General features: G+C 35.9%; 1 protein-coding gene across 1 annotated transcript in view; it reads right to left on the bottom strand.

The window, feature by feature from the left end:
- Window positions 1–20,962, bottom strand: part of COL4A5 (collagen type IV alpha 5 chain) — a 245,943-nt gene that overhangs the window by 124,511 nt on the left and 100,470 nt on the right. The window contains exon 2 of the mRNA XM_059051327.2: window positions 12,025–12,084. Coding sequence (XP_058907310.1) covers window positions 12,025–12,084 — 60 coding nt within the window. The remainder of the gene's footprint in view (window positions 1–12,024; window positions 12,085–20,962) is intronic.

Below are 20,962 nucleotides of genomic sequence, written 5' to 3' on the forward strand. Positions count from 1 at the left end.
CCATTATTTTGAAGGAAACAGAGCAAGAGAAGAAAAATAAAAGATTCAAAAATTTTAGAGCTGGATTGTCTCAAATCATTACATAGCCCATACTGGCAGAGCGGGTAGTAGAAATCTGACCACAAGTGCCAGTCAGAAAGGAATCTAGAAGGAAAAAAACAATCTAGTTCGAGTAGATTTCCATAAGTGGAAAACACAGCTACGTTTTGGGATTTCCGCTAGTATTTAGAGCATATCTCTGCCAAAACTTGAGGATAATGCTTGAAGAGAGCTATATTTTCTCAGAAGCAAAACTGCTACCCAAGTTATAAATACGAGAGGAATACACTAGAAACTGAAAGTAGAGAGTGCTAAAAAGCTTAACTGTGTTGGTATTAATAAAAACCATATACCTATACCAGATACTTGTCCTGAAATCTCACACTATAGTCAAACGATGTTGTAGTCCAATCTAGCTGACAGAGCAATATTATACCATGGAAGACAGAAAGGCAATTACCGGAAAGTAGCAAAAAGAATTGCAATAGCAATCCCCAGCCTTTGAAAGGTAGAAAGTTTCCTGCGGTAGAAACTATAGAAGGCTTCCATGAGGAGAGGGTGCCAGGAGGGTCCTCTACCTAATTCCTAATACAGATGGTAGGGAAGGCTGACATTTGTTATGTGCCTACCCTTTGCTACTGGTTGTCAGGCAATTATTTAATCCTTACAGCTACCTAGATTTTACTGTAATTTTCTAACACTCACTAACATAGAAAATGGTGTAGTACATCTATTTCTGAAGGTCAAACTTTAAAAACAAAACCTGGTTTATGCTGCCTGCCCACATTTGAATTAAAAATCAGTCTTATTTTGCTTTATGGAATAATATTCTTCTCTCCCTGCCTGTCCTTTAAATATTGGTATTACTCTGGAGGCCCTTTTTTTGACTCTTTCTCACTCTTTCCCTGGGAAATCTCAAACATCAACACATTTTTCCCTAAAGACTGGGCTCACAGGATCAACTATCTTAAACATCTCCACTTGAATATCACACAGGCACCTAACATTCAACAGTAATAATAGCAAACATGCATTGAGTGCTTTCTATGTGCCAGAGTTCATTCTAAACTCTTTCCATGTTTTATCTTATTTAATCCTCCCAGTGACAATATTAGGTAAATATTATGATTATCTCCATTTTACAGATGAACAATTAAGACAAAGAAAAGTTGAATAATTTTTCCAAAAGCAAACTTAATATAAATAACACTGAATTCATTATCTTTCTACCATCTTACTATTTCAGGAAATAGCACAACCCTTCTACCTCAGCCAGAAATTTATAATAATCTTGACTCCACTCTCTCCATTACTCCTTCATCGAATCAATTATGCTATCCTCATCATTGCATTCTTAGTGCCCAACAGGACAAAAATACTCAGAAAATATTCATTCAATGAATGAACTTCCTTAATGGATTATATAAAATTTATGGTACACGCTTTCCTCAAAAATTCAGAAAAAAATAAGAGGTTGCTTTAGGAGAAACTATACAAAAGATGACTTTTTTTGTGATAAAGTTAGCTTATATACCACGAACTAATATTAAAAAGAAGGATAGGGCTTCCCTGGTGGCGCAGTGGTTGGGAGTCCGCCTGCCGATGCAGGGGACGCGGGTTCGTGCCCTGGTCCGGGAGGATCCCACATGCCGCGGAGCAACTAAGCCCGTGAGCTATGGCCGCTGAGCCTGTGCGTCCGGAGCCTGTGCTCCGCAGCGGGAGAGGCCACAGCAGTGAGAGGCCCGCATACCGCAAAAAAAAAAAAAAAAAGAAGGATAACAGACTGATTTACTTAGATGTAGAAAGTAGTTTGTGAGTAAGAGGTACACATAAAAATGTTACAGTGTTACAGGAAGGGCACTTTATAATCACAATAAGAAAGTTATACAATCATGAGAATAAAAAATATTTTAAGAATAGTTTCTCATAAAATAAGGCACATGTCACACAGTAACTTCAGCTGACAGGCTGATTTGTGGGCATGAATTACAAACTTTTCTTGAAACTCCTAGTATTGAGGATGTGTTAACAGAATTTACATCAGTGAAACTGGTAGGGGCTTGGTTCACTATAGAATTTGTACTAAAAGGAAGTGTAAAAATTAGAAGAAAAAAGTGACCTACAGCTGGTAAACCTGAGGCAAGTGCAACAGACTTTATTTCAGGAAAATTGATTAGCTGTTGACATGATAAGTTTGGACCAAAAGCACAACCAAGAAAGTCAGAAATCCCAACAAATATTTACATCCTTAAATTCTCTTCTTTCACATACAAAATGAAGGTTTTGAAGAAAAGTATTGTAACCTCTTAATTCTATGCTTTCTAAATGAATTCCATCAAATTCATATTTTCTTTAATAAATAAAATCTCAGATTTAAATTTTTAAAAAATGAATAGTTTCTCAAGGCAGATACAAAATTAACAGGAAAAATATTGGATTTCTGATAGGAAAAATAAAAATTAGGACAAACTGTTACAATGACAATTATAATTAAAATTATTTTGGATTATAATATTGTAAAAATGTAAAAATTATACAAGCATATGGGCAAGGCAATACCCTTAGTGGACAAATGGAAACAATGATTTAATTAGGTAATGCAATTATAATGGTTTTATAATTATATAAATTATGTGCAATTGTGTCTTCTTTTTTATGTAATTTATATTTTGTTTTTGTAATTATATAGCACAAAGAAATATTTGATTTAATTAGAAGAAGAATATGAATCTTTGGTAACTGTCAAAATGGAGATAATCTAGGTCAGAGCATCTCAAATTTTAGCTTGCATCAGAACCACTTGGACAGCTTATTAAAACAAGATTACCTGGCCCCAACCCCCCAGAGTTAGATTTAGTAGGTCTGCTATGGAGCCTAAGAATCTGCATTTCTAACAAGCTCTCAGTAAATGCTGATGCAACTGGTAGAGGGGCACACTTTGTTTAGATAATATTTGACTGTGACATGAATTTCAGGTTGTCAACTGATTAATTTCTGGTTCTCATCAGGAATCTGGTGAATTTTGTTTGTTTTTAGCAGTATGCACTTGGACACAGTCTTTTGGCAGAATGTACATACTTTATTATAACCATGTTAAACTTATTTTTTAAAAGCAGTTTTATTTAAGTAAAATTAACATACTATAAATTTCACTTATTTAAAGTATACAATTTGCAAATTTTTGTCACATATGTGACAATCAAAATAATGAACATATCCATCACTCACAAAAATTTCCTTGTTTTTTAACAAACGGTGTTAGAACAACTGGACATTCCAAGCCAAAAATAAAAATAGATTCTAGACACACACCTTACACCTTCACAAAAATTAACTCAAAATGGATGAGAAACCTAAACGTAAAACACAAAACCATACAACTTCTAGAAAATAACATGGGAAAAAAACCTAGATGACCTTGGGTATGGTGATGAATTTTTAGATACCACAACAAAGGCACAGTCCACAAAAGAAATAATTGATAAGCTGGGCTTCATGAAAATCAAAAACTTCTGCTCTGCAAAAGACAATATCAAGATCATGAGAAGACAAGTCACAGACTGGGAGAAAATATTTTCAAAAGACACATCTGACAAAGGACTGTTATCCAAAATAGACAAAGAACCCTTAAAACTCAACAATAAGAAAACTAATAACCTGATTTAAGAATGGGCCAAAGAGGACTTCCCTGGTGGCACAGAGGTTAAGAATCCTCCTGCCAATGCAGGGGACATGGGTTTGATCCCTGGTCTGGGAAGATCCCACATGCCGTGGAGCAACTAAGCCCGTGTGCCACAACTACTGAGCCTGCACTCTAGAGCCCGCAAACCACAACTACTGAGCCTATGTGCTGCAACTACTGAAGCCTACGTGCCTAGAGCCTGTGCTTCGCAACAAGAAAAGCCACCGCAATGAGAAGTCCGTGCACTGCAACAAAGAGTAGCCTCCACTTGCCGCAACTAGAGAAAGCCTGTGTGCAGCAACGAAAACCCAATACAGCCACAGATAAATAAAATGAAAAAAAAAAAAGGAATGGGAACAAAGACTTTAACAGACACCTCACCAAAAAAGATATACAGATGGCAAACAAGCATATGAAAAAATGCTCCACATCATATGTCATCAGGGAAATGCAAATTTAAAAATACCCCTACACACCCATTAAAATGGCAAAAATCCAGGACACTGACAATACCAAATGCTGAAAAGGATGTGGAGCAACAGGAACTCTCATTCACTGCTGGTGGAATGCAAAATGGTACAGTCACTTTGGAAGACACTTTGGCAGTTTCCTACAAAACTAAACATAATCTTAACATATGATCCAGAAATCACATTCCTTGGTATTTACCCAAAGGAGTTGAAAATTTATGTCCACACAAAAACCTGCATGCAGATGTTTATAGCATCTTTATTCATAATTGCCAAACTTGGAAGCAACCAAGATGTCTTTCAGTAGGTGAATAAAGTGTGGTGCATCCAGACAATGGAATATTATTCAGTCTAGAGAGAAACAAGCTATCAAGCCATGAAAAGACAAGAAGGAAGTTTAAATGCATATTACTAAGTGAAAGAAGCTAATCTGAAAAGTCTGCATACCATGTGGTTCTAACTATATGACATTCTGGAAAAGACAAAATTATACAGACAGTAAAAAGATCAGTGGTTGCCAAGGGGTACAAGTGGAGGAGATGAATAGGTGGAGCACAGAGTTTTCTTAGGGCATTGAAAATACTCTGTATGATAATATAATGATGGATACATGTCATTATATATTTGTCCAAACCCACAGAAGGTATAACACCAAGAGTAAACTCTGAGGTAAACTATATGCTTTGGATGATAATGACATATCAATGTAGGTTCATCAGCTGTAACAAATGTACCACTCTGGTGGGGGATGTTGATAGCTGGGGAGGCTGTGCATGTATGTATGTGTGGGGGCAGGGCACATATGGGAAATCTGTATCTCTTTCAATTCTTCTGTGAACCTGAAACTGCTCTAGAAAAATAAAGTCTTTAAAAAAATAAGAATACTAAACATTATAAATATTTTTTTAAATTTGCTTACCCCCCTTTATATCTTCCTCATACCTCTACCCATAACCCCAGGCAATAAATGATTTGCTTTCTATCACCATAGATTAATTTGCATTTTCTAGAATTTTACATAAATGGGATTACACAGAATATACTCTTTTTATCTAACTTTTCACTCAGCATAATTATCTTGAGATTTAGAGGTGTGTCAATAGTTTATTCCTTTTTATCACTGAGTAGTACTCCATTGTATAAATATATATTTGACCCTTGAACAACATGGGGGGGTCAGGAACACCAACACGTGTACAGTTAAAAATCTGAGTATAATGTTACAGTCCGCACTCCAAATCTGCAGTTCTGCATCTGTGGATTCAACCAACTGCAGACTGTACAGTACTGTACTAGGTATTTATTGAAAAAAATCTCCATACAAGTAGATCCATGCAGTTTAAATCTATGTTGTTCAAGGATCAGCTGTACTACAATTTGTTGATTCATCCACCTGTTAAAAAGCAGTTGAGTTGATTCCTGTTTCTGGCTATTACAAATAGAGCTATCATGACATCACGTACAAGTATGGTATAGACATATGCTTTCATTTCTCATGGGTAAATGCCTAGGAACAGAGAGGGTCATATGACAGGTTTATGTTTACCTTTTTAAGAAACCACCGAACTATTTTCCACAGTGTTTGCATGATTCTAGATTTGCACCAACAATCTATGATAGTTCCAGTTGCTCCCCACCCTTGTCTATATTTGGTATGGTTATGCTTTAATATTTATACATTCTAATAGGTTTATAGTAGTATCTCATTATGGTTTTATTATGCATTTTCCTAATTAATAATGCTGAGTATCTTTTCAGATGTTTATTTGCCATCTCTATATCTTCTTTTGGGAAGTGTCTTAAAACCTTTTTCCAATTTGTTTCTAATTTAATTTTATTTGGGGATGTTTATTATTTTGTTTTAAGATTTCTTTATATATTCTGGTTTCAAGATTCTTATCAGATATGTGATTCATAAACATTTTTCCCTAAACTGTAGGTTACCTTTTCATTCTCTTAACAATATCTTCAGAAAAGAATAAGTTCTTAATTTTGATGAAATACAATTTATCAGCCTTTTCTTTTATGGATCATGTTTATTGGTGTCATATCTAAGCAATATCTATTGATACCTAACCCAAGGTCACAAGGATTTTCTCCTGTTTTCTTCTAAAAGATTTGTAAATTTAGGTTTTATAGATTCAGGTTTTATATTTAGGTCTATGATCCATTTTGAGTTAATTTCTGTAAACAGTGCAAGTAATGAGTCAAAGTTCATTTCTGTGCATATGCATATCCAATTCTTCCAGTACTATTTGTTGAAAAGACTATCTTTTCTCCACTGAATTGCCTTTGCACTTTTGTAAAAAAAATCAATTCATCATGCACCTATGAGTCTAGTTATGAACTCTATTCTGTTCCATTTATCTATATGTCTATCCTTTAACTACTAGCACACTATCATTTACTCTAGTTTTCTACTAAGTCTTGGAATTGTGTAATATAAATACTCTAGCTTCATTCTTTTAAAGAGCTGTAATAGCATTTCTATCTGAATTTTAGAATCAGCTTGTTAATTTCTACAAGAAAAGCAAGAATGTTTATTGAATCTGTAGAAAAATTTGGAGAGAATTGGCATCTTAGTAATATTGAGTATTTGAATCCCTGAACATGATATATATCTACATTAATTCAGGCGTTCTTTTACTGCTCTCAACAATATTTCTGTAGTTTTCAGTGCACTGGACTTGCACATTTTTGACTGACTTGCTCCTATGTATTTTAAATTTTTGATGCTCTTGCAAAAGGCATTTTTATAACTCCAATTTCCTAATTTTCATTGTAAAAATATATACATATAACTGATTCTTGTTTATTGATCTTATCTTATTGGTTATGTTTATCCTGTGATCTTTCTACACTCACAAGATTTAGGAGTATTTTAGTATTGTTCATCCACAAAAAAAGAGGCAGCTTTACTCGTCCTTTCTAGTCTGTATGCTTTTTCTTTTCTTTTTCTTGTGTTACTGCACTGGCAATGTTGAATAGAAATGGTGAGAGCAGACATGTTACTGAACTTAGGAGGAAGGAATGTAGTCTTTCTCCACTGAATATAATTTTAGCTACAGGGGTTTGGTAGATGCTCCTTAAGACTGAGGAAATCAGTTTTATTATTTCTAGTTAGCTGAGAGTTTTTATCAGAAACAGGCTGGCCCAGAGATAAACCCACACACCTATGGACACCTTATATTTGATAAAGGATACACAATGGAGAAAAGACAGTCTCTTCAATAAGTGGTGCTTGGAAAACTGCACAGGTACATGTAAAAGTATGAAATTAGAACACTCCCTAACACCATGCACAAAAATAAACTCAAAATGGATTAAAGACCTAAATGTAAGCCCAGACACTATAAAACTCTTAGAAGAAAATATAGGCAGAACACTCTATGACATAAATCACAGCAAGATCCTTTTTGACCCACCTCCTAGAGAAATGGAAAAAAAAAAAAAAAGTGAACAAATGGGACCTAATGAAACTTAAAAGCTTTTGCACAGCAAACGAAACCATAAACAATACCAAAAGACAACCCTCAGAATGGGAGAAAATATTTGCCAATGAAGCAACTGACAAAGGATTAATCTCCAAAATTTACAAGCAGCTCATGCAGTTCAATAACAAAAAAACAAACAACTCAATCCAAAAATGGGCAGAAGACCTAAATAGACATTTCTCCAAAGAAGATATACAGATTGCCAATAAACACATGAAAGAATGCTCAACATCAGTAATCATTAGAGAAATGCAAATCAAAACTACAATGAGATATCACCTCACAACGGTCAGAATGGCCATCATCAAAAAAATCTAGAAACAATAAATGCTGGAGAGGGTGTGGAGAAAAGGGAACACTCTTGCTCTGTTGGTGGGAATACAAATTGATACAGCCACTATGGAGAACAGTATGGCAGTTCCATAAAAAACTAAAAACAGAATTACCATATGACCCAGCAATCCCACTACTGGGCATATACCCTGAGAAAACCATAATTCAAAAAGAGTCATGTACCAAAATGTTCATTGCAGCTCTATTTACAATAGCCAGGACATGGAAGCAACCTAAGTGTCCATCAACAGATGAATGGATAAAGAAGATGTGGCACATGCATACAATGGGATATTACTCAGTCATAAAAAGAAACTAAATTGAGTTATTTGTAGTGAGGTGGATGGACCTAGAGACTGTCATACAGAGTGAAGTAAGTCAGAAAGAGAAAAACAAATACCGTATGCTAACACACATATATGGAATCTAAGAAAAAAAAATGTCATGAAGAACCTAGGGGTAAAATGGGAATAAAGACACAGACCTACTAGAGAATGGACTTCAGGATATGGGGAGGGGGATGGGTAAGCTGTGACAAAGTGAGAGAGTGGCATGGACATATATACACTACCAAATGTAAAACCAATAGCTAGTGGGAAGCAGCCACATAGCACAGGGAGATCAGCTCAGTGCTTTGTGACCACCTAGAGAGGTGGGATAGGGAGGCTGGGAGGGAGGGAGACGCAAGAGGGAAGAGATATGGGGACATATGTATATGTATAACTGATTCACTTTGTTATAAAGCAGAAACTAACACACCATTGTAAAGCAATTATACTCCAATAAAGATGTTAAAAAAAAAAAGAACAAAAGAAACAGGCTGGGACCTGGGACCCTTTGCTGCAGTGCTGCAATGCTTGCACCTGCACACACCTCTCCTCAAGCAACAAAACACAACAAAACTATATGGGACTAAAAATAACTGCATGCATATGCAGTGGGGACAAATTCTGGACCCAAAAATATACAAAGATCAAAAATCCCATCTGCCACTTTTGAAGAGCCTGGAGCAAAAGCAGGGTGTCAGGAGCAAAAGCAGGGTACTGAGCATGCCCCCTGCACACACCACCACCAGAGGGGTGGGCAAAACACCTAAGCCTCCCCTCTGGCCCGATCCCTGGATGCACCCCTAGCCCTGCTGCAGCAGGGGTCCCAGTAAAGCCTTGCCTTAAAGAAAAAAAAAATCCATGATGGATTTTGGTAAATGCTTTCTTTGTATCTGCTGAGATAGTTACATGGTGGGCTTATTTATGTTTAAAATTTATATTTAGTCTTTTAATATGGTGAATTATAATTTTGGTTTTCAAATGTTAAACCAACCATGCATTCCTTGCATAAACCCCACTTGGTAAGAACAAATTATCCACTTTATATGCCATTGGATCTGATTTGCTAAAATTCTGTTCTTCATTTCTGCATCTATGTTAATGAGCTATAGTTTAATGATTTTTTTTTTTTTTTTTTTTTTTTTTTTTTTTGCGATACGCGGGCCTCTCACTGTTGTGGCCTCTCCCGTTGCGAAGCACAGGCTCCGGATGCGCAGGCTCAGCGGCCATGGCTCACGGGCCCAGCCGCTCCGCGGCATGTGGGATCTTCCCGGACCAGGGCACGAACCCGTGTCCCCTGCATCGGCAGGCGGATTCTCAACCACTGCGCCACCAGGGAAGCCCTAGTTTAATGATTTTTAAAATTTTATCTTTGTCTGGTTTAGGTATTAGGGCATATTTGTTTCATAAAATTAGCTGGACATCAGCCCTAATGCTTCCATTTTCTAAGTTTGATATTTATTTCTAAGATTGATATTGTCTCTTACATAAATGTTTCACATAATTCATCAGTGAAAACTTCTGGACTGGAATTTTTATGTGTGTGTGGGAAGAGTCTGATAATTCAATTTCCTTAGTAGATATAGGGCTAGTCATATTTTGCTTCGTTTAGGTACTTAGTTTTAGGTAATGTGTATTTCTCAAGTTATCTGTCCATCTTTCTTCAGTGTTCTTTATTCTGCTGTTAAAAGCCCACCTGGTAAATTGTTCTTTCTTATATTTTGCTTTTCAAATCTAGATTTCCCTCCTTTTTATTTCACAATTTCATGTGCTCTGTTGTGATTCTCTATCTGTTCACTCATTATTAGCAGAGTTTCCTTTAAATCAACAAATATATTTATCCTATCTGCTTTAAATCTTTGTCTAAAAATTCTAACATCTGTGTTATTTCAGAGTTAGTTTTCATTGATTGGTCTTTTTCTTGACCATGGGTCGCTTTTACTTGTTACTTCACATGTCTAGTAAGTTTTAACTGCATAGTGGACATTGTATTTAATATGTACACACACTGGATTCTTTTATAAATTGTCTAAAAAGTATTGAACTTTTGTTTTAGGAAATAGCTAACTCAGCTGAACACTTACAACTCTGTTTTCCTTTCAAAGGACAGCAGTTAAGTCTATGTTCACTTATTGCAGGCTTCCAGCTGTTCCTTCTTTCTGGGTTGCATGAATCCTCCCCTATACATATAAAGTCCGGGGTCCAACCAAGTATTTGGGCTGCATTTACAAGCAGATTTTTGGTCTCTCCATTCTGTGACTCCCTCCATTCCAGCATATCTCCCATCATTTTCCAGCCATTCTGGCATCCTCAATTCTGTCTTTGACTTCTCAAGCCACTGAGACTTTGTTTTTCTGTCTGGGTTCTTGCCATCCTTTGCCCTGCAGATTGAAGTGCCCACCCAGGAGAAAAGGCACATAAGTACAAACTTGCCCACTGTACTTCCCTTCTTTAAAAGGTAGACTCCTCTCTACTTTCTTCCTATTTTGGCCACTCTCCTGTACTATTAAATAGTTGTTATATTTTGTCCAGAGTGTTTACTTCTTATCTTAAGGAAAGTTAATCTGATAAAAGTCATCCTGCTAATATCAGAAATGAATCCCTCTTGGTCTTTTTACTGCTACAGAAAGTAACTTTACTATAAAACTATTCCCCTCAAGCTAGTGTTATTCAAATAAGGGTTCTGTATAACATTCTTCAATTATTATTAATAGGTGTTCCGTTAGAAGGAAGGAAAGTGGGTTAAATGGTTAAATAGAGCTTGGAAATACAGCACTGCAAAACAAACAAATAGGTTTCTTTACTCCAGGACTTTTAAACACCTTTAGTATGCTAGTGTACCTTCTATATGCCTAAATGGAATATGCTCTTGAGATATTATCCCAAACTTTTTCATATATCATTAGTAATATTCAATAATTCATTCAAAAATATTCACTGAGCCCCAAAGAGTGAAGAATAGGGTACGATCACCTTCCTCCTAGTATAATTCCTTTTTGGCCACAATTCACTATCCCTTTTTAATCTTCTGTTTTCAATGTCAGGCACTGATTCAGAGTGGCTAGGATTATGCTGTTTAATCATGACCAATACTTACTTTGTAATCATCATATCTATATAATAGGGATGCTGCTGTGGGAAAAGTGAGATGAAAACAGAGATAGACCAATCGTTAACTTAAATGGATTAGATAAAAATACATGAAACACATGAAATTGTATGGTAACTAGCACAGATTAGTAGCCTGATAAATGTTTGGTTCCTTAAGAGTTTTGCATTCATTTGCCTATTAAGTCATTGACTGCAACAAGATTCATCAGAGGTTGGCAGACTACAGCTCTCAGGCCAAATTCAGTCAGATTCCTGTCTTGTATAGTACAAGAGCCAATAATTTTTTTACACTATTAAAGGGCTACTTTTAAAAGGGGAGAAAAATATGTGACAGAGACCTTATGTGCCTCACAAAGGCTAAATTATTTACCATATGGATTTTTACAGAAAATGTTTGCTGATCTCTGAGATATAGCCTAATCCTTAAAGCAATCTAAAATAAGCAGTAGAGTAAAATTCATTTTATTTAATTAGATGCTGAGGTACAAGCCCTGTTTTTTAAAAAATATATATTAAAATCACGATTTTATTGGTTTTCCAAGTTTTTTAAGGCTCATCTCATATCTTACCTTTTCTCCTTTTATACCACTACAGTCACACTTTGATCCTGGAGAACACCCATAGCAAGCCTATAAGGAAGAGAAAAAGGGAGGAAAATCATTAAATATGAACCTGAAAACCAGACTCTGACTTATAGCTCAAATGAATTCAACAATCCAAACTTGTAAAACAACTACCAGAAAAACATCTGAAAGGATATATACAAAATTGCAAACAATGGTTACCTCTGGGGAATCTTTCATCTTCTATTGTATACATTTCTGTTTGAACTTTTCAAAATGAGCAAATACTTATAACTTTAAAGTGAAAAATGTTTTTTTAAAAATGAAAACAAAATCCATACAACTTCCCTGTAATATGGTTTTCAGCTCTAAGGAACTCATTTTCTCTCCTAACATCACTTGTAAGAAATTACCTCTCAATCTATATTAGCAAAGACCTTGGCAACTAGCCAAAGATGCCTGCAACTTAAAGTCCCTTGCTTTTCTGCATTCATGAGCATGAAATACATACTGTCTTTTACCACCTTTCTTTTCTTTGCTTCCACTATTTCATCACTAGTAGCTCAGTCTCTAAGAGCTCCAAGCTTTACCACAAAAGTTGTTCCCACAGCCTAGGTGTCCTAAATAGCCACTCGTAACAACTTCATTCACTCATATGAGGAACTGAGGTACTAGAGCCAGAAAAATATACTCCTCCAAAATAAGAACCTGTAGGACAAGAAGACAATAGATGATGTCTGCCATCCAGAACTATCCTTTACTCTGCCATGAAGCTGAACTGTTTAGAAAAACAAATAGCAATTAGTTTAACATATGTAGATAGCTCAGCATTTATGTACAATAAGGGGTTATGCTTCTCATCAAATAAGAGAAATTTTTATGTGATGTAAATGCCAAATAATGTTTACCAATGTTCAGCCATAGGAGGCTATGAATTAAAATGTACCTTAGCCTCCTTGCCAACATTCCGTGCTTTCCTTTACTCCAATCACTACCAGAGTACCTTTCTCAATCCTTAACAAACTACTAACCTTGTCCTTCTGGTTAGAAATCCTAACCCCCTCAGCTGCAACTAGAAGTCACCCTCATGCTGAAACTACTTTTCCTGATTATAACAGCAAACTACAATGGCTTGATGTTGGGGGAAATCTCTCACGCACATTGCAAAAGACTGTTCCAATAAAAGATGTGAACTTGACATTTCTAATTGAAACTGTTATATAGTCACTATTTATTATACATACGTTATTAGGTTATACACTCTGCTATTAGTACTATATGCCAACTACATTAAGAGTTAAATAGACTTATTTTTATTTTTTTAACATCTTTATTGGAGTATAATTGTTTTACAATGGTGTGTAGTTTCTGCTTTATAACAAAGTGAATCATCTATACATATACCTATATCACCATATCTCCTCCCTCTTGCATCTCGCTCCCTCCCACCCTCCCTATCCCACCCCTCTAGGTGGTCACACAGCACCAAGCTGACCTCCCTGTGCCATGCAGCTGTTTCCCACCAGCTATCTATATTACATTTGGTAGTGTATATATGTCCATGCCACTCTCATATTTTGTGCTAGCTTACCCTTCACCCCCCCGGTGTCCTCAAGTCCATTCTCTATGTCTGCGTTTTAATTCCTGTCCTACCCCTAGGTTCTTCAGAAACTTTTTTTTTTTTAGATTCCATATATATGTGTTAGCATACGGTATTTGTTTTTCTCTTTCTGACTTACTTCACTCTGTATGACAGTCTCTAGGTCCATGCAGCTCACTACAAATAACTCAATTTTGTTTCTTTATATGGCTGAGAAATATTCCATGGTATATAAGTGCCACATCTTCTTTATCAATTCATCTCTCGATGGACACTTAGGTTGCTTCCATGTCCTGGCTATTGTAAATAGAGCTGCAATGAACATTGTGGTACATGACACTTTTTTTTAACATCTTTATTGGAGTATAAATGCTTTACAATGGTGTGTTAGTTTCTGCTTTACAACAAAGAGACTCAGTTATACATATACATATATTCCCATATCTCTTCCCGCTTGCGTACATGACCCTTTTTGAATATGGTTTTCTCATGGTATATGCCTAGTAGTGGGATTGCTGGGTTGTTTGGAAGTTCTATTTTTAGTTTTTTAAGGAACCTCCACACTGTTCTCCATAGTGGCTGTATCAATTTACATTTCCACCAACAGTGCAAGAGGGTTCCCTTTTCTCCACACCCTCTCCAGCATTTATTGTTTGTAGATTTTTTGATGATGGCCATTATGACCGGTGCGAGGTGATATCTCATTGTAGCTTTGATTTGCATTTCTCTAATGATTACTGATGTCGAGCATCCTTTCATTTGTTTGTTGGCAATCTATATACCTCCTTTGCAGAAATGTCTATTTAGGTCTTCTGCCCATTTTTAATTGGGTTGTTTGTTTTTTTGATAATGAGCTGCTTGTGTATTTGGAGATTAATCCTTTGACAGTTGTTTCGTTTGCAAACATTTTCTCCAATTCTGAGTGTTGTCTTTTCGTCTTTTTTATGGTTTCCTTTGCTGTGCAAAAGCTTTGAAGTTTCATTAGGTCCCATTTGTTCACTTTTGTTTTTATTTCCATTACTCTAGGAGGTGGGTCAAAAAGGATCTTGTTGTGATTTATGTCACAGAGTGTTCTGCCTATGTTTTCCTCTAATAGTTTTATACTGTCTGGCCTTACATTTTTGTCTTTAATCCATTTTGAGTTTATTTTTGTGTATGGTGTTACGGAGTGTTCTAATTTTATTCTTTTACATGTAGCTGTCCTGTTTTCCCAGCACCACTTATTGAAGAGGCTATCTTTTCTCCGTTTTATTATCTTGCTTCCTTTACCAAAAATAAGGCGACCATATGTGTGTGGGTTTATCTCTGGGCTTTGTATCCTGTTCCATTGATCTATATTTCTGTTTTTGGGCCAGTATCATACTGTCTTGATTACTGTAGCTTTGTCGTATACAGTCTGAAGTCAGGGAGCCTGACTCTTCCAGTCCTGTTTTTCTTTCTCAAGATTGCTTTGGCTATTCAGGGTCTTTTGTATTTCCATACAAATGGTGAAATTTTTTGTTCTAGTTCTGTGAAAAATGCCAGTGGTAGTTTGATAGGATCACATTGAATCTGTAGATTGCTTTGGGTAGTACAGTCATTTTCACAATGTTGATTCTTCCAATCCAAGAACATGGTATATCTCTCCATCTGTTCATATCATCCTTAATTTCTTTTATCAGTGTCTTATAGTTTTCTGAATAAACGTCTTTTGTCTATTTAGATAGGATTATTCCAAGGTATTTTATATTTTTTGTTGCAATGGTAAATGGGAGTGTTTCCTTAATTTCTCTTTCAGATTTTTCATCTTCAGTGTATAGGAATGAAAGACATTTCTGTGCATTAATTTTGTATTCTGCAACTTTACCAAATTCATTGATCAGCTCTAGTAGTTTTCTGGTAACATCTGTAGAATTCTCCGTGTACAGTATTATGTCATCTGCAAACAGTGACAGTTTTACTTCTTCTTTCCTGTTTGGATCCCTTTTATTTCTTTTTCTGCTCATACTGCTGTGGTTCAAACTTTCAAAACTATGTTGAATAATAGTGGTGAGAGTGGGAAACCATGTCTTTTTCCTGGTCTTAGTGGAAATGGTTTCAGTTTTTCACCACTGAGAATGATGTTGGCTGTGGGTTTGTCATATATGGCCTTTGTTATGTTCAGGTAAGTTCTATCTATGCCTACTTTCTGGAGAGTTTTTATCATAAATGGCTGTTGAATTTTGTCAAAAGATTTTCCTGCATCTATTGAGATGATCAAACGGTTTTTCTCCTTCAATTTGTTGATATGGTGTATCACATTGATTGATTGCTGTATATTGAAGAATCCTTGCATTCCTGGAATAAACCCCACTTTATCATGGTGGATGATACATTTAATGTGCTTCTGGATTCTGTTTGCTAGTATTTTGTTGGGGATTTTTGCATCTATGTTCATCAGTGATATTGGCCTGTAGTTTTCTTTCTTTGTGACATCTTTTTCTAGTTTTGGTATCAGGGTGATGGTGGCCTCATAGAGTGAGTTTGAGAGTGTTCCTCCCTCTGCTATATTTTGAATGAGTTTGATAAGGATAAGTGTTAGCTCTTCTCTAGATGTTCGACAGAATTCACCTGTGAAGCCATCTGGTGCTGGGTTTTGGTTTGTTGGGAGATTTTTAATCACAGTCTCAATTTCAGTGCTTGTGATTGGTCGGTTTATATTTTCTATTTCTTCCCAGTTCAGTCTCAGAAGGTTGTGCTTTTCTAAGAATTTGTCCATTTCTTTCATGTTGTCCATTTTATTGGCATATATTCCTTATAGTAATCTCTCATAATCCTTTGTATTTCTGCAGTGTCAGTTGTTACTTCTCCTTTTTCATTTCTAATTCTATGGATTTGAGTCTTCTCTCTTTTTTCCTTGATGAGCCTGGTTAACGATTTATCAATTTTATTTATCTTCTCAAAGAACCAGGTTTTAGTGTCATTGATCTTTGCTATTGTTTCCTTCATTTCCTTTTCATTTATTTCTGACCTGATCTTTGTTTTCTTTCCTTCTGCTAACTCTGGGGTATTTTTGTTCTGTCTCTAATTGCTTTAGGTGTAAGGTTAGTTTGCTTATTTGAGATTTTTCTTGTTTCTTGAGGTAGGATTGTATTGCTATAACCTTCCCTCTTAGAACTTCTTTTGCTGCATCCCATAGGTTTTCAGCCATCATGATTTCATTGTCATTTGTTTCTAGGTATTTTTTGATTTCATCTTTGGTTTCTTCAGTGATCTCTTGGTTATTTACTAGCATATTCTTTAGCCTCCATGTGTTTTTAATTTTTATAGTTTTTTTCCTGTAATTGATATCTAGTCTCATAGGGCTGTGATTGGAAAGGATACTTGATATGATTTCAGTTTTCTTAAATTTACTGAAGCTTGATTTGTGACGCAAGATATGATCTATCCTGAAGAATGTTCCATGAGCACTTGAGAAGAAAGTGTATGCTGTTATTTTTGGATGAAATGTCCTATAAATATCAATTAAGTCCATCTTTTTTAATGTATCATTTAAAGCTTGTGTTTCCTTATTTATTTTCATTTTGATTGATCTGTCCACTGGTGATAGTGGAGTGTTAAAGTCCCTTACTATGACTGTCTTACTGTCAATTTCCCCTTTTATGGCTGTTAGCATTTGCCTTCTGTATTGAGGTGCTCCTATATTGGGTGCATAAATATTTACAACTGTTATATCTTCTTCTTGGATTGATCCCTTGATCTTTATGTAGTGGCCTTCTTTGTCTCTTGTAATTGTCTTTATTTTAAAGTCTATTTTGTCTGATATGAGAATTGCTACTCCAGCTTTCTTTTGATTTCCATTTGCATGGAATATCTTTTTCCATCCCCTCACTTTCAGTCTGTATGTGTCCTTAGGTCTGAAGTGGGGCTCTTGTAGACAGCATATATACGGGTCTTGTTTTTGTATCTATTCAGCCCGTCTATGTCTTTCAGTTGGAGCATTTAATCCATTTACATTTAAGGTAATTATCGATATGTATGTTCCTATTACCTTTTCTTAATTGTTTTGGGTTTGTTATTGTAGGTCTTTTCCTTCTCTTGTTTTTCCTGCCTAGAGATGTTCCTTTAGCATTTGTTGTAAAGCTGATTTGGTGGTGCTGAATTCTCTTAGCATTTGCTTGTTTGTCAAGGTTTTAATTTCTCTGTCAAATCTGAAGGAAATCCTTGCTGGGTAGAGTAATCTCAGTTGTAGGTTCTTCTCCTTCAACACTTTAAATATGTTCTGCCACTCCTTTCTGGCTTGTACAGTTTCTGTTGAAAGATCGGATGTTAATCTCATGGTGATTACTTGTATGTTATATGTTGTTTTTCCCTCGCTGCTTTTAATATTTTTTCTTTGTATTTAATTTTTGATAGTTTGATTAATATGTGTCTTGGTGTGTTTCTCCATGGATTTATCTTGTATGGGACTCTCTGCACTTCCTGGACTTGACTATTTCCTTTCCCATGTTAGGGAAGTTCTCAACTATAATCTCTTCAAATATTTTCTCAGTCCCTTTCTTTTTCTCTTCTTCTTCTGGGACCCCTATAATTCAAGTGTTGGTGCATTTAATGTTGTCCCAGAGGTCCCTGAAACCATCCTCAATTTTTTTCATTCTTTTTTCTTTATTCTGCTCTGCAGTAGTTATTTCCACTATTTATATTCCAGGTCACTTATCTTCTGCCTCAGTTATTCTGCTATTGATTACTTCTAGATAATTTTTAGTTTCATTTATTGTGTTGTTCATCATTGTTTGTTTGCTCTTTAGTTCTTCTAGGTCCTTGTTAAATGTTTCTTGTATTTTCTCCATTCTATTTCCAAGATTTTGGATCATCTTTACTATCATTACTCTGAATTCTTTTTCAGGTAGACTGCCTATTTCTTCTTCATTTGTTTGGTCTGGTGGGTTTTTATCTTGCTCCTTCATCTGCTGAGTATTTCTCTGTCTTCTTATTTTGCTTAACTTACTGTGTTTGGGGTTTCCTTTTTGCAGGATGCAGGTTCGTAGTTCCCATTGTATTTGGTGTCTGCCCCCAGTTGCTGAGGTTGGTTCAGTGGGTTGTGTAGGCTTCCTGGTGGAGGGGACTGCTGCCTTTGTTCTGGTGGATGAGGCTGGTCTTGGCTTTCTGGTGGTCAGGACTGCAGCCAGTAGTGTGTTTGGTGTGTCTGTGAACTTAGTATGATTTTAGGCAGCCTCTCTGCTAATGGGTGGGGTTGTTTTCCTGTCTTGCTAGTTGTTTTGCATGGGGTGTCCAGCACTGTAGCTTTCTGGTCGTTGAGTGGAGCTGGGTCTTAGCCTTGAGACACGGATCTCTGGGAGAGCTCTTGCCGATTGATATTATGTGGGGCCTGGAGGGCTCTGGCAGTCTAATGTCCTGGACTTGGCCCTTCCACCTCGGAGGCTCAGGCCTGACACCCGGCCAGAGCACTAAGACCCTCTCAGCCACATGGCTGATAGGAACTCTAAAGCTCAGATGCTCTCCTCAGAAAGTTCAAGATTCAGATTCCAACTATGGCACAGATAGCAGCCTATGGTAAGTCAATCCTCCCTTATGACCAAGACAACTTCTGGCTTCTTCACATCTTTGCTTGGAGAAGTAGAAAATTCCTTTCCCATTCTCTCCTGTAGCCTGTTATGATGAGTCTTGGAAAGCAGATGAGTGGTTTATTACTGAGGATATTACAGCACAGGAACCAACAGCCAGATGAAGAGATTCATAGGGTGAGGTCAACAACAAAGAAACTTCAGTCCTCTTGGAGTTTGGAGCCCAGCACAGTGGCACATGGAGGCATTCTGCTTCACCAACCTGGAAGCTCTAAACAGACTCTTCAGACTTACTCATCAAACATGAAGTGAGTATTACTAGAGGCCAGAAAACCTGTTAGGTGCTAAAAATGAATAAGGCAAGACTCATTCCAACATACATAACTAATTCAACAAATACTTACTGATCACCTGTTATGTGCCAGCCATTTGGTTATGTTAGTTGCATGTAGAGATACAAAGACGGTACATCATTACTCTCTAATGGGAAGGATAATCCCATACACAAAAATTACATTATAGTGTATCAGGAACAGAGGTTAATTTAAGGTATATAATAGTGTTTTGTACAAACATGCATTCTAGATTCCAAAGTAAAACTTACAAATTTTAGAAGATACTGATGCACGAGAATGGTTATAATCACGGAATTAGTTTGTGCATGTTATCAACGCTCAATTACATGCATTAATGGAGGAGTAAAGGACAGCGATAATATAAAATGACTGTAAATCTAAGAACAATTAAAATTTCACTTTGAAGTGTATATCTGCATTTTATACATATTTCCATAGTGTTTTGGTTTTGTAAGTAAAAGGTGGTGTAACATTCCATTTTCATCTTTCATTAAGTTTTTTTTAATGTAAGTATTGTATATTATCTGTATCTTATAATATATATATATAGTACTAGACATTATATATATATAGTACTATATGTTACCACTTATATGTGGATCCTAAAAAGTAACACAAACTAGTGAATATAACAGAAAAAGAAACAGACCCACAGATACAGAAAACAAATTAGTAGCTACCAGTGGAGAGAGAGAAGAGGTGAGGGGCAAGATAGAGACAAGGGATTAAGAGGTACAAGCTACTAAATATAAAATAACTAAGCTACAAGGATATATTGTACAGCAGAGGGAATATAGCCAAAATTTTATAATAACCATAAATGGAGTAAAATCTTTAAAAATTGTGGATCACTAGGTTGTATATCTGAAACTTATATAATATTGTAAATCAACTGTATTACCATAAAAAAGTTTTTAAAGGAGTTCCACCTTTTTAAAATACAAATTAAGTTCCTGAAAATAATGCAAAGAAACAGCCTAATTGGATTGATCAATATGGAGAAGATACTATGTAACCTGTGTTTATAAATGTATTTCTGACTTTTCAGTATCCAACAATATCCTCCAATACCTAATATAATTTACAAACAAACAATAACACTTTACTCATACATGTCAGTTTTGAAGTGATTTTACACAAAGTTTTTCTAAAAATTAGTAATTTCATCTTTTTGCACTTCTTTATTACTTTACATGTAGTTATACTTTAGAGAGCTCACTATGTAAAACATTTGGTATCTACAGAAAAATCTGTTTGAATTCAACTTGAAAATTTAATTTATATTCTATTTATTCCACCTAGGTTACGATAATGGCTCCAGTGCTAAGTTCAAGGAAAAAAATGGCAACTGTAATACACAAACCAACCACTAGATGCCATTTTCCATACAGTTATAACCATGATGCCCACAAGGAAACAGCCCCAAGTTGACATCTGTTTGATGG

Source organism: Kogia breviceps, chromosome X (genome assembly GCF_026419965.1).
Source record: "Kogia breviceps isolate mKogBre1 chromosome X, mKogBre1 haplotype 1, whole genome shotgun sequence".
Lineage (NCBI taxonomy): Eukaryota > Metazoa > Chordata > Mammalia > Artiodactyla > Physeteridae > Kogia > Kogia breviceps.